The sequence below is a fragment of the Lissotriton vulgaris genome, chromosome 8, assembly GCF_964263255.1.
Source record: "Lissotriton vulgaris chromosome 8, aLisVul1.2, whole genome shotgun sequence".
Lineage (NCBI taxonomy): Eukaryota > Metazoa > Chordata > Amphibia > Caudata > Salamandridae > Lissotriton > Lissotriton vulgaris.
The window spans coordinates 341,834,476-341,850,164 of NC_141696.1; the positions used below are offsets into that span (position 1 = coordinate 341,834,476).

General features: G+C 45.9%; 1 protein-coding gene across 1 annotated transcript in view; it reads left to right on the forward strand.

Annotated features, from left to right (window-relative positions):
• Positions 1-318: 318 nt before the first annotated feature.
• The window catches only part of FUNDC1 (FUN14 domain containing 1), a 177,146-nt gene continuing 161,775 nt past the window's right edge, over positions 319-15,689 (forward strand). Inside the window, exon 1 of the mRNA XM_086934105.1 lies at positions 319-572. Within this exon, the coding sequence (XP_086790231.1) occupies positions 386-572 (187 nt within the window). The 5' untranslated portion in view covers positions 319-385. The remainder of the gene's footprint in view (positions 573-15,689) is intronic.

Here is a 15,689-nt window from a genome sequence, read left to right on the forward strand (position 1 = left end):
TGGACGTCCGCACCTAGTCTGATATCCTCCGTGAGAACAATCTTTGGTCAGGTCTAAACTCGCGCAGACTTGCCCTTAGAGGAGCAATACTTTGAAGAGTCACTTTACATATCCGTACGTAGGTGTGTGTCTATAAGTACGAAGCACAACACGAAAGTATTTTGGTTGAAGCACTCCACTCACATCTGCTGTGTTTATTAGGTTTAGCCTGTCCCCGCCCTCTGCGTGTTAGATTGTACACCAATGAGAGGAGGCTAGTTTCTAGGCTACCTCCAATCGGAGAGCCGGTTACAAAATAGGAAGGAAGCGTACACGTACGCACGTGTAGTCAGTGGCAGACGCGCAGTCACGTGACGGAGGCACCTTTGACAGGACGCTTCCTGTGATGGAGGCTGACGCTGTGGATAGGCTGTGGAGAGGAAGGGGCGGTGTCACAGATGAACATCATCAACAGGAGAGTAGCGGCTCTGGCCCTAATCCATTTGAGCGCGGGGGTTTCAGCACCTCTAAAATCACCTGCTTCGGAAGCCGCACAGAGCCTCACAAGATGAACTCTACGCAGGACACGAGAGGTGCGGAATAACTTGTGCCCCAGGTCCCCTCCCAGATGTTCGCCAAGTGGCCCAAACTTGGTGTGTTGTCATTGCAATCTCTGCTCCCACTACAAACCTTTCAAGATGTGTATGTCCCTTATTCATGTATCTCGTGCGTTCCCCATAGCATCCCTGTTTTGTGTGAACCTATCTTCCTTTCAAGCTTCCTTTTTACTCCAGCGCCCCAACGTTATGCAGCCTGATCCCACTGTATTCTGACTTTACTCCTTGTTCCTGCCGCTTCTGGCTTCAACCCTTGCCTCTAAAGCCACTACTTCGACTGCGCTTGCTGACTTTTCTGCCCCATTGTATTTTCTATCCTGGTATACCCCCTGTGTATTTTCAGTTATGTAATTCCATACCGCATCTATCAGCTGCATTTGTGCCCACAGCATCTTTTGCCAGTGTCTCCCGAAAGTATCCCTGTCACTTTGTATGGCCTCATTGTATTAATCATATTTTGGTACTCCCAAATGCGCTAGGCTCTAGCATTGTGGATCTGGGAGAGTTAAGAAGAAGCCTGGGTGAGGTGTGAAGGTCCATGGAGGAAGCGGGCAAAATTCAGGATGCTTGGAGATGTATTTACATTCTGACAATAGCTGTTGAATATGGATATGTCTATGAAGTGAAAGTAGCATATCTTTTGTAATGGTGGATCTAATGGGTACAACCTGTGGTCATGCCCTAGGTTAATCTTTTGTTTTTGACTTTAAGCTTCCTTTTGACGAGAGTGATGGGGCGGGATTACCAGCTCAGTTTACCATACTCACCTAGGCCCATAAACATTCACACATTAAACCGGTAATCCAGCTTCATTTCCTGGCTATCAGAATTTTTATTACCTTTAGGACTTATACCTCTACACCATGACTTACCAATCCTTGTCACTTGTGCTCTAAGTCCAAAATCTAAGCATCAAGGGAGTTAGAATAATAGGTAGATAATAACATTTATCTTAATGAAAATAACCACAGACTCAGGAAAGTTTTAAACACTTTATCTATGCACTACTTTTTGAGTCAGGTGCCACAGTAGTGAAATTAGGGACTTTGCAAGTAAGAAAACAATTATTAAAACTTAAATCTTGCAGGACTTTAAGAAAATGCCTTTAGACATTGGAAGGGTGAAAAGGAGAAAACGGTACAAGGACATACCACACAGATTATATTTTCCTAGAATGGTGCGAGAACCAACCCTGGCCACGGGCTGACAAGAAAAGCGCTCCCAACTAATCAGGTGCCATCAGGACAGGACAGGTGCAGGACAGGACAGGCAACCTCCGCTAAGTGCAACACCAGCGTCGCACCCCCCTCTACAGCCTACTCTCAGACCCAGACTGGATAGATCGATTCTTCTCCCTCAGTAAACTCTGATTCTTCTGTCAGTGCTCGACTAGCATTCTGCTCTCGATTCTCCTTCAGCATACGTTGGGTCCGTGACAGGTCTGTGACAAGTCGGACAATCTAACTGACTAAGCATACCCTAGTTATGCCATTTTAGAGTGTGTAGCACCCCCCTAATGTTGCAAATTCTATGTGATCCCTTCATTTGATTGGTCAGAAAGACGAGGAGAGGTAATCGCACCATACCAGTACGAGATCATTTCCTTTCGATACAGTTGATCAATGTTCCCGCCCATAATTTATTTTCCCATGATTTTATTCCACCCAGCAATATTAGTTTCATTTCATATACAATGTATTCAAAATCATTGAATTTCTTACTCTGCTGGGGTCACGCGGTCAGATTCCAAGGAACATTGCGAATAAGTCAGGACTTTGGCTGCTTGTCAATGTCAGCGGCTTCAAGGTTTTCTATGATCATCTGCGCAGACGCAGCCCTTTTAAAATGGAGTTTGCGACACCCTTCAGGCCCAAAGAAGAGCTATCAATGAAATCAAAGAAAGACACATTGGAATACAAAAATAAATGAATGCATTGTATACCACTTATTTCTACTCTAATCCCATTACTTTATTTTAACTATAGCATTAATAGTTAAGCAGAACATACAAGTTTTAGTTTGAGCAGGAGCATGTGCATTAGTATGTGAAGCATGAAGCAGCCATCATGGCACTAATGCGCAGCTGCAAGGAGTTCCCACCAAAAGCAAAGATACGTCACACTACGTAGATGTAGCAGATACATGCGCAGAAAGATTCCTGCGTTTTCGGCGGCCATATTGGGACACTCTGGTTACTGTTAGTAAAAGCACATAGGAAAGCTTCCCCTTGATACTAGAAATGTCATTTAGTGTGGTTTTTAATATTCACAAAACATGTTGGTTAACCCCTTCACAGCTGGGCAAATTCCGTTGCTGTGCTGGGGGGCGTGCACAGCTCCCCCGTGCTCATGACGAGCTAAGCTCGTCATGAGCCACGGTGGTCGTGTACTCATGACAAGCTGAGCTCGTCATGACGACACCCGTTTCTTTAGAACGCTCGCACAGCAGGGGATTTTTGCCCAGCATGCGAGCGTTCTAGCTCGTCATGAGCACATGAGCACCGTGGCTCATGACGAGCTGAGCTCGTCATGAGACTCGAAGGTGTTAATAAGTTGCATGTTATTTCGAGAGGATTGAATACGAGCACGTTTCTGTACTTATGAAACCTTGCTCCATCAGGAGCTTGCATTCTCTTTTAGTTTTACTAGAGTGTTGTAGCATACCTGGTTGAATTTGTTGATGGATGGTGTGACAGTATAAGCTTCCCTCCTCACAAAATTCACATTTTTTCACAACAGACTATTCAGAAGGATTTGTGAGGCTCTGGGGAAAGACTACTTGTGGGACCCAATTCTTTGTTCTCTCCCAAAATGTTTTTGAGCATTCATACAAATCTTTAATTTTGATAGAAATTCCAGTGGCACTCATCAAAACTTGAGTTTTTAAGCAAGCTTTTCCATAGGGTTTGGAGTTCTCCTTGGGTACCTTTGGAAGCATGAATGAAGAATAGAGCTTTTTAAAACAGTGCGGGCAAGTAATAGTGATCAAGATGAAATGTTTATATAGGTAAAGTGAGACTTGTGGAGAAAACCATTGAATTTAGCATTTTAATGCATAATAGGTCAGTAAGATTGCTTAAAATACATTAGCATTCAAATAGAATTTTACATTGCACTGAACCTTCCCTCTATTAATTATTTAAAGAAAAGGCACAGTTCAATTGGAGCACTTGGGGTAGTGAGTGGCCACCATGTTGGTAGGGTAAGACGAAAAGGCACATAAGAGAATGATTTTAAAATGCACTTAGAAATAGGGTGATTTTTAGGTCGAGCCTAGACGAAAGCAAAAGCAAAGCTTTTGCTGTATAGGGCTCGACAACTTATGTTATCACTCTGGGGGGAATGTGGACAGCAGACTGACACGCGCTTCTCCTGACGGAGATTTTACCTCGTGGGCGCGCACGGCGCCGTGCCCCTCTCGTGCCTCATATTCCCGTGCGCAAACACTCACACAGCCACACGCATGCACACATACACAGCCACACTCATACACAGACACACACACAGACACACACTGCATACACACCCACACACTGCATACACACACGCACCCCCCCTTAAACAGACCCACGCGCACAAAGACAGAGACACGCACAGACACACGCGCGTACACTACCCCCCCACCACTCACCGGGCTCTTTCGGCGTGTTCCGTGTCTCCTCCGCAGCGCTGGTCTTCACCCGGGCCCCCTCCTGGGACCCTGGACTTCATGTGCCGCACTCCGCTTTGGCGCCGGGGCTCGGAGCGCGCATGCGCGGGCAGCCCCCGCCCTCTCACTCAGCCCGGGCTGCTTTCTGTTTCTGTTCTGTGTTGCTGGTTTTACAAGCACCCCGTTCGGTGCTTTAACATAATGGCAAGTCGCAGGCGGGCAGGCGAGAACCGGTGCACCGCCAGGGACTCCGGCTCGGGCTGCCGTTTCCCCTGAGATGGAAAGCGTGGAAACGGCACAGCAGGGTGGCTGTCCGCAGGCACCCTGCAGAGAAAACATCCTAGTCTCCACCACAGCTCGGCCCGCCTCAGATACTCTTCATGGCTCCGTTCACAGCTTTATAACATGCAGGCAGTGTGCACTTGTCGTTGTAACTTGGTGGGCTAAATGGTGTAACAGCTTCTGACAGTGTGCGTCCTTGCCTATATGCAGTGTCCTCGGGCGTCTCTAGTACGAATTAAGAATGCAGCATTCGTGATAGTCCCTTCACAGCTTTACCCCTACAGCCCCTCCTCAAAAGCCTCTGCACCCCGCTACGCGGTTTAGCTGCAGCTAGAACAAGCCCTGCCCTAGGACTACTTTCAGGTCAGCAGTGCTATCGGGCCAAGGCTTAGAGCAAGCAGCGCTATACGTTCCAGACCATGTGCTATCCATTCTCACCACACAAAGAGCACAAAGAGGAGATGGAAAGGCATCAGCAGCATCCTCTCTACGGAGCCTTCACGTGTGCAAAGCATAAAGTAGATACATGAGTCATAAGAGGTGCAGAGGAGAGCAAGACAATTCAGTGGGAGGTGAGCTGCTGCTTATGTAAGCTGTTATTTAGTTTAAATTGACGAATACTGCTCAAATGAACAAAGCAATGTAATGCTAATGGAAGGGAATAGAGGCTTTTAGAGAAATACTGTATGATGGACCACAGAGATCATTTTCAAGCAGTGGGGGGAAAAAAGAGCGCCTGCAAAGCTCCACTAATGAATCTTACTTTTTTATCCTTTTTTAGGTCAAGCCTAGACGAAAGCAAAAGCAAAGCTTTTGCTGTCTAGGGCTCGACAACTTATGTTATTACTCTGGGGGGAATGTGGACAGCAGACTGACACGCGCTTCTCCTGCCGGAGATTTTACCTCGTGGGCGCGCACGTCGCCGTGCCCCTCTCGTGCCTCATATTCCCGTGCGCAAACACTCACACAGCCACACTTACGCATGCGCACATACACAGCCACACGCATACACAGACACACACACACACAGACACACACACACTGCATACACACACGCACCCCCCCTTAAACAGACCCAGGCGCATACAGACAGACACACGCACAGACACACTCGAACACACACACACACAGACACACGCGCGTACACTATATCCCCCCCCCCCCCCCCCCCCCCCACCGCCCCACCACTCACCGGGCTCTTTCGGCGTGTTCGGTGTCTCCTCCGCAGCGCTGGTCTTCACCCGGGCCCCCTCCTGGGACCCGGGACTTCAGATGCCGCAGTCCGCCTTGGCACCGAGGCTCGGAGCGCGCATGCGCGGGCAGCCCCCGCCCTCTCACTCAGCCCGGGCTGCTTTCTGTTTCTGTTCTGTGTTGCTGGTTTTACAAGCACCCCGTTCGGTGCTTTAACATAATGGCAGCAGCGCCACTGTCTATAGAGGCAGGTCGTCAAAGAAATAAATGGGCGTGGACGTTATTTAAAATGAAAAGGCGAAATGAGGCGCTTGTTTTTTTGAGGCGCTTGTTTTTTTATCTCGGATTCCCATCCCGTCCGCCCGCCCTGGCTCTTTCCTGCTCCTTTTTCACGCCGCGTTTTGTTTCACAGCAGTTCCAGAGCCTACTCCAGCTTAATGTCTTTCCTCGTTCCGACCTGCCAGTCACAGCTACGGCTCATCGGTCACAGGGGTGATAGGGGAGAGCAGCCGGGTCCTAGCTGGGGCACATCCCCAGCAGAGACCGAGAGGCCTTCAGAAATCCAGGTGGCGAAGCGAGAAAGTCAGCCAGTCAGAAACATTCGTGAGGTACGGAACGCCGAGCCCCCGAGGCACCGAGGTCTGCAATCAACTGAGCGAAGTTTGGGCGAACTCTCAGCAGAAGCCCAACTCTTAAACCTTCCCAGCAGCCAGCCATTCGAAGTGCGCAGCGTTGAGGTGCACGGCTTTAAAAGTGCTTTTGATGTGGAAACACTGAAGACATTAATCCCGACAACCTGATGTCTTTGGGTAAAGCATTGGGACATTAATTCCGAGAAGGAAATGCCTTCCGCCGTCACTGATGTGTCAGCTTACTCCTGCTAATAAAATGCTACAGTCACATGTTTCGAAACTGAAATAATTCGAAAAAATAGACCTTTTGGTCAGAAAAGCCACCAATGTTTTGAAATAACTCTGTACTGCACTTACTTCTGGCACTATGTTTAACCTTAACCAGCAGAGCTACCTTTGCATCTGGAGTTTCCGATTGCTGTTTGGTTCACATTTCTTATCTTTTTTTCATTCCTCAGCACGACACAATATCAATTTCAACTGCAACATGTTAGAAATCAGCAATATGTTCCTTAACGTAGTGAACACACACTGCATCAATTATCCCTACAAACAAAACCCCCTCTCTTCCAGCAGGGTAGCTTTCCTAAAAAGCAAGACCCCAGGTGTTCCTCGATTTTCCTCAGTGTTAGGAGCCAGACTCACTGCCCGAGGCCTTTTAACTTCGTTTTAGCCACAGATTCCATATCGATCCCAGTGGCTTCATTTCCTCTTGGAATATTGTTTTTCCTTCCAGAGTGTGACCACATGCAGGTTTCCCCCACACACCCTTTCACCCTCACACATCCTCTCACACTCTCTCACCATCACCCACCCTCTAACACCCTCACTCACCCACCCCCCACAACCCTCACTCACCATCAAACCCCCTCACCCTCACACACCTCCTCCCCTCATATCCCCTCACTCTCACACCCCCTCACCCTCACACATCCACACACCCTCACCCTCACACACCCTCTCACACTACTTCGGACCCTCACACCTCTTCACCCTCACACACCCTCATCCTCATTCAACCTCACACCCCCTCACACACCCTTACCCTCACACCCCCTCACACCCCCTCACCCCCACACACCCACACACTCCCTCACCCTTACACCCTCCACTCTCCACTCATTCTCACACCCCCCTCACCCTCACACCCCCCTCACCCCTCACCCTCACACACCCACACCTCCTCCCACACCTCCTCCCACACCCCCTCACCCTTACACCCTCACACACACCCTCACCCCCTCACCCATACCCTCAAACACCCTCACCCTTACACACACTCACTCACCCTCTCACCCTCACTCACCCTCTCACCCTCACTCACCCTCTCACCCTCACTCACCCTCACTCACCCTCACACCCCCTCACACCCTCTCATCCTCACACACCCCCTCACCCTCACACACCCTCATACCCCCTCACCCCCCTCTCAGTATTAATTATTGAAAAAAAATTAAAAGCCATTGTTATTTGTAATATCAATACATGTACGTCAAGTAAATATAACACATGTTGCATTACAAATGCTATACGTGTCACATTTGCGAAAGTTATAACTATTGGCATTGTAAATGACTAAGCTACTAATTTCGCTATTTTCAAAAACAAACATAAATAAAAAATGTGTCATTACAATACCAATAGCTCAAACTTTCCTAATGCGAGACCTATTGCATTGCAAATGCTTGTTTTACCATGTTGGTAACTATAGGATTGGGAATAAGTACGGAATTATCGAGCGACATGCAGAGTGATCATATAATTACAGCATTCCCTGACATTTAATTGACTCTGACCCTGCCCTATCGGCTTTTCAGGGACACCACCTCTAATAAACCATTAGTATTAAATATCAATTAGTGTTTTAGCATTTCTGTAGTGTTTTGTGCACCTTTTTTTTCCGTGTTTGAAACCTTTTCTATGTAGGCTGTTGGGTAGGACCCAATCTTACTGGATTGGATGGGTTTTAGTTCAGTGTTATCTAAAGTGTAGAGTTTTCATTTTGTTTTTTAGTGCCCTGAGAGTGTGCTTTAAATGCGTCAAAGCAGCATGTACACACGCTTGAAACATAAGGAGGTATCCAAACATCAGTGTGTCATTCATGGTCATCTCTGCTGTTTTTAGGAGAGCCCTAGTATTTGTTGGTGATCTGCATGCCAGTGGCTTTAACATTCCTTATTCTTCATGGGAACCAGTTTCAAGATTTGCCTAGCAGGAAAAAGTAAGTTGCCCCCCTGAATGGGAAATAGTTGAAATCGGTCCTGACACAAAATTAGCTCAACCCCGAAGGCGCTGTTAGAAAACCAGTAATTACTTTATGGAGTCTACCAAGTTGTGATAGGAGCCCGACCACTGGAGGCCCTTTTGTACCAGCAGTAGACCTCTTTGTAGAATGCACCCAGGAGTAGTAGAAGTCCCAAGATTGTGGATGACATTTAGTCCAGGATAATTACAATATGTTGTGGTGAAATCCAGCTTAGGGATGTGCACGCCACTATTGCATCTAGATAATGCTGGAAATGGAGAAAGAATACCCTGGGATCTTATAAATTTGGGTTCAAGGTGTGGCAGCAGAGAAGAGGTGGAGTTGGGAGTGGCCCTTCATGTCAGTAAGGACACATGTAACAGTGTTTCTGTTCTGACTTAGTTGGTCATAGTTAAAAATAGAGAGGTACCCCTTAAATGAATCAAGGGAAGTAGGGTTAAACAACCGGGAAAAAGTGGAGTTCCCTTGAACAGAACTATAAGGAATTAGCAAGAACAATCAATACCTTAATAAAAAAATTACAAACAAATTCACAAGCTAATTAAGAAAAAGGATCACAATTTATTATGTATACATACAATAGATACTAAACAAAACAATACTGGAAGCTAAATTAAAATTGTCAACACAAATCATAATACTCATAACATTCAATTATGACCCGCATAATTGGTGCAAAAAGACAAACAGTAGGACATAGAAGTTGTATAATACTACTCGTATATTCAAACTCCTGGTTTCTAGCATCGATGTTGTGTATTCAAATAATCAATATATCTACAATGATGACCTAGTCTTGAATTATACAGGACAACAAAGCGTCGACGCGTTTTGATGGATTTTCCAGGTTTTGGCCACCTTTCTCAAGACTAAACACAATGTCTGTCGTAACCAGGGGGTCATAAAATTTCCTCTAGTGTGCACAGTAATGAAACGGTTCCCAAAAGGCGTTCCTCTATTTGCTGGTATGTGGCACGATACACAGAATCATGGCCTCTAACCTTGATATGGTTCGAGGATGTTGCGTCTGGTTGAATAAAATAGCCTCACCATGCGCGGAACGATTAAAACCCTCACATTATATTACAAATGAACCAAAGGGTAACCTGTATCAAAGGCTGTGGGCGGGAGTCTTGCGCTGTGGAATCGAGCCGTAAATATTGCTCCTCTTTCCACTGTTGGAGGCACAGCCCTATTTCTTCTGTGACCCTCGTTTGCACGGATCAACCGCTTTTAAGTTTGATCTTGGCGCCCAACTTCTATGTTTTCCGTGGCGTTTTCTTAATTAACCTTAGTTGGTCATAAACAGGCTGCATTTTAAAACGTCTTACTGGCTTAAAGCATCTGCTGCAGAGAGCTTTGCGTACCCAGCAATTTTGAAATTATAAAAATAAAAAGATAACTCTAGTGCTTAATGCGCTTGCTAGAGATGTGAGTTTTGTCTAGTCACAGTTGTAACATAGATGGTTAATGTGCCTACGATGCAGCACAACTTAATATACTGATTACAGATTTGTATTTTATGTAGATAGCTCATTTAGTTACTGCTTTTGTAACAGGTGCTCTTTTTGCGTACATTTCATAAGTAACAATCGTACTAATATAGCACAGTAAGCTATAAACTGGCATGAAGGAGCTACATTCAAATTGTAAGGCATTGGGTGAAAACTGTATTGTTTTTTTACAATCTTTCAAGAGTCTAAGGTTGCTAAAAGGGTTCCTTTCAGTAGTTATACAGTTTTATTAGTATAGACAACCCCAACCACTGCATTACATTTAAAATCCTTAGTTTATGTTTCTCCACACCAAGCACTCTTAACCTATACTGGCCTACCAGTTCGAATATACGACTCATAGCCATGACAACTTATTGCCTTATGTAACATTTCGTGTACATTGATTTAAGCACTTGTATGATTCATTGCCTCCATATGAGTGTGACGTAAAGTGTCTTGACACCCTACATTGGGATGAGTAGCGTTATAAAAGAAATTAAATAAAACAAATTAATAAGTGCTATTTAAATATTTATTAGTTATATTACTCGTATAAGTACATCTGTTGTTCAAGAACGTCTGGGGTGATAATTACCAATCTGCAATGAACTCAATGGGAGTTCTGATCCATGTTACCCATACGCGGCTCCATGACCGAGTATGGGGTAACATGGATCAGAATTCCCATTGAGTTCATTGCAGATTGGCAATTATCACCCCAGACATTCTTGAGGCTCATGATGCTTACAACATTGCAAAGACAAATACAGCTATTCGCATTTTCTTGAGCATTAACGCTGTAGGTACATTGTAACCTATAATTTATACATATATATATATATATATATATATATATATATATATATATATATATATAAATCGATTCCTGCGTGAAGAACCGGAGAGACACAGCGGGGACTTCAGGAAAGGATTTTATTCAGCAGAGTGTGGCATGACGCGTTTCGACAGCAATGTCTTTCTCAAATGCCAGTTACACTTTAAAATTCTGTCCATTCGTTTTTAAGTGGAAAACGGCGTCTTGCCATTGGTGGCCATCCAGGTGGGTCAGGTTGATTGGAGGAGATGCGTTGTAGCTGCGTCGGCAAACTACAACTCCCAGCATTCAGCAGTGATGGAAAGCCAGGTAAGAATAGTCCCCCTGAATCCACTGTTGTCTCGTGGAGTGCTGGATGAATGTGGACGCTTGTAAAACGAAGAGACTGTGTTGTTGCTGAAGTCTGCTCCTCTCCCGATTCCCCAAACGTCTTAACCGCTGGTAACTCCTGCAACGCTGTTCCTGAAGCCAAGAATGCCGTGATCCTGACTTCTCCATGAGGTCACGGACTGCTGGGCTGCAGCGGGAGCCTTGCTAATTAGGAGAGCGGCGAGCCGGAGTGCTTCCAATACCTTGGAGAATTAGAGAGATGCCGTAGCTGCCCTTGTGCCTCCGGCCACTTCAAAAGACGGGTCTGCTCAAGCGCGCCCAGGGGCTGACGCGCAATTTGAATGAAAGAAATCGATTCCTGCGTGAAGAACCGGAGAGACACAGCGGGGACTTCAGGAAAGGATTATATTCAGCAGAGTGTGGCATGACGCGTTTCGACAGCAATGTCTTTCCCAAATGCCAGTTACACTTTAAAATTCTGTCCATTCGTTTTTAAGTGGAAAACGGCGTCTTGCCATTGGTGGCCATCCAGGTGGGTCAGGTTGATTGGAGGAGATGCGTTGTAGCTGCGTCGGCAAACTACAACTCCCAGCATTCAGCAGTGATGGAAAGCCAGGTAAGAATAGTCCCCCTGAATCCACTGTTGTCTAGTGGAGTGCTGGATGTTTGTGGACGCTTGTAAAACGAAGAGACTGTGTTGTTGCTGAAGTCTGCTCCTCTCCCGATTCCCCAAACGTCTTAACCGCTGGTAACTCCTGCAACGCTGTTCCTGAAGCCAAGAATGCCGTGATCCTGACTTCTCCATGAGGTCACGGACTGCTGGGCTGCAGCGGGAGCCTTGCTAATTAGGAGAGCGGCGAGCCGGAGTGCTTCCAATACCTTGGAGAATTAGAGAGATGCCGTAGCTGCCCTTGTGCCTCCGGCCACTTCAAAAGACGGGTCTGCTCAAGCGCGCCCAGGGGCTGACGCGCAATTTGAATGAAAGAAATCGATTCCTGCGTGAAGAACCGGAGAGACACAGCGGGGACTTCAGGAAAGGATTTTATTCAGCAGAGTGTGGCATGACGCGTTTCGTATATATATATCCACTTTTTTGTAATTACACATTATTCTTTTGTGTAGTGAAATGTGAGTAAGGTGGGGAAGTTGTGCACCCTGTCCTGAAGAAGGAGCTCAGCCTCCGAAACATGTCGACGCACACTTTGAGGTGATGTACATTATCACTACATTAAACACCTCGCACTTCACTTCTTTTAATAGCACCAGCCCGGGGACCAAATAACATTTTTTTCAGAGTCCTACGAGTCGGGTACTTTTTAATTTTTCACTCCTCCCACCACTCACTCACATATTAAACTCTCACATGCACCATACATAGTCTATTATTAGTGCTCCCGCGTAGTCGTAGGTCACAGCACGCCGCATCCCGTAGAGGGGTGGGAAGACCCCTATGATGAAGCATGACGCCAAGGGTCCTTTTGGTGTGTGAGGGTTATTTTAAGAAACACAAAGTGCTCCACGCCATTGTGAGGAACACTTTCCATACATTACTAGGTGGATTCTCGTTGTTTATGTGCCTTTGTTTCCCTCCGTTGTATTGGTATCTTTGAGCTAAGCTCCTTGTAGCTCCTTGCTGGAATGAGACTCCAACAAAAGGAGGGCTGTTTGCCTTTTAGGTGAGGACTTTGTATGGGGCCCATGTTAAAATGAAAATAAGACAATCCCCTTACGGTTTTCTGTTCCGAACACAAAGAAGACTATGTGCTGGGGTTGCTGAATGTGTCTCAGTAATGGCATATTTCACCAGGACAAATTCTGTATATTTCACTGGGGCCAGCCTGGATACTGCTCAATAATAGCTTCCAGATATGGAATCTGGTTGGATCCTCCTCATTACCAGCACTGCTTCCAGGCATATCCTAAAACAACAAATATATACTTACAACGATCCAAACCTTTTTGGTTTAGCCAATGCTCGCTAGTAGTATCAAATAAATATGTAACCATGGCATTTCTGCTAATAATTACAATTGAAAATGTTTCAATTCTGAAAAGAAGAGACTGAATTAAACATTGCTAAAGTCTGTAGAAGAAATGGTGAAAGAGGTCTTTTAGAGTGTCTCATTCACTCCCATGCTCCCGTTAACACCACTTTCCCGTGCAATCTCTTGCTTAGGTAAACTTTTACACAGTTTACCTCCCCACATCATTCTGAAATCCCGTCTGCATATTTCACTCATCGCCTTCCGCTTCATCGCTGCCTTTTCTGTCTGTCCTTCTGCATGCATTTTCCCATACTACTTCCCATTCACTGTTTCCAGAGCAAACAGAGGAGACTTAGTTTATTCTTAGAACTGAACCTCCTGCAGGTGGGACTCCTCGAAGCTCAGGCCTTAGGATTATAGACTCGGCTGCATACCCACTTGACCGCCATGTCACACTAACACAAAGCTTAAAGATTCATTGTGAGTTATCCTGCAAGCATGAAGATAAAGCAGGAACAACGTGGTTCTGGCACATGTGAAACTTTAAAAATAATACAAATGGACACCCTTTTGAATGGGCCTTGGGTTGGCTAGAGGGCTTCCTTGGGAAGGCCTGGCACTCCTGGACAGCATGCTTGAACCAGTCCCACCCCAACATCGCATCTGGCCACACACCTCCCCTAGCCAGTTTGCCGCCTTACTCGTGTGCATTTTGCGTCCTATATGGAACTCAGTGCTTTGACCTTTGGTGCCACCATGGACTTCTGCCTCATGTATTATTCTCCTTCATGATTCCCTGGTGCATCCATGGGCCCATTGCCCTCTGCTAATCTATGTTCACATTCCATCCTGCACCTTTTTTTGCAAATTGTATCCATTGATAAAGGTATGTGTTCCCCTTTGCTGTCTGATTTCCGTGTTCATCTTTGCCTCATGTCTTGGTGTCTCACTGCACCCCCTTCACTGTTTTGCCAAAGCCCAGTTACTTCCACTTCCACCTGTATGCCCACTATCTCCTACTGTCCCAGTTTGCCCTGTGTGCTTTTGCTGCACTTTCTGTGAATGTGTTTGTATTTTGCATGCATGCCCTCTGTCTTTTACTAAGTGTGCCATATTTGGACCTTGACTGTTAAACTATTTCTTTATAGTTCCAAAATGTAACATTCTATGTGAATGTGTTACTGTAATTTCTGAACTTCTCTCACCATTCATCACTTACCTGTTTATTACAGAAGTCCAAATTTATGAAATTATGTTTTTGAATTCTGTATTGACACTCCTATTTCTCTTAAAAATACATTTGAAATGTGTTTTTATCTCAACGATGGAGAGGGAACTGACATCTACTTCAGTAGTTTGGGAAACTGCCCCCTGGTTGGTTGCAGGAGTACGTCCACATTTGCATATTTTACAGTGCCCATGCAAAGCCTTTTTGAGTCTAAAGCAGTGAGCAGCTCAGTACACTGCTGGCATAGTTTCTCAGGACCTAGTGAATTCTCCTCAAATAAATCCTGGGCCTGTAAAAGTTATGCTTCTTCTTTGCTTCTATCAAATGATAATGAAAGTTTTACTCATTTAAATATCTAAAGCTTTGCATAGTTCCTGAACAATGGTACACAAAACATTTGTTATTTTGTCACTTCTGATTTTGAGTGGAATTTCAGATCTGAGACAACTGTCTTCTATAAGTTTCTGGGACACAGTGTTGGCATCAGCAATGGCACAGGCATAGGCTTCCACCCATCCAGGAAACATTTAAACCAATACAAGGCCGTAGATCTATGAACAGCATCAGGATTGGGGGCATTTGAAAGAAATTTAGTAGGATACTAGCAGCCCGCCCCAGCGTTGCCTGGGGCAGAAGGGGGCTGGGGGCAGCATTTCAGGCTTGCGTGCCCCCGCCCGCCACGACATTGTCTGTGTCCTGGACAATGTCGTGGCGGGCGGGGGCCGGGGCGGGAGTGCACGCAAGCCTGAAATGCTGCCCCCAGACCCTGAGCCTTACCGCAGTTGTTCCGGGCCAACCTCCCGCACCGGCTCCCTCCCGTCCCGTGTCCCAGAGCCTTACCTGAGCCGCCGCTCCTCCCCGAGCTCCTTACTTCACCGCCGGTCCTCCTCATCATCACGTACGTTGCGGCCAGCGCTACGTCGTGGCCGTCAGCGTCGCGGCCGGCGCTACTTTCAGGGCACTACTTTTTTTTTTTTAATTTACGTTTTTTAAAAATTTTCTATAGCCTATGTCCATCTACACACCCTGAGGATTACAACAATGTATTGGGTGTGTGGATTGACGCTGTGGTTCCCGAGTTTACCTTGTCAAAAGGTTTGTGTTCTCTCTTTATAATATTAGTATAGATAGGGCAATGGTCCTTGAGGCATGGACAGCTACTGTAGTTTTAATACTTGATAGATGGGGACACATACAACA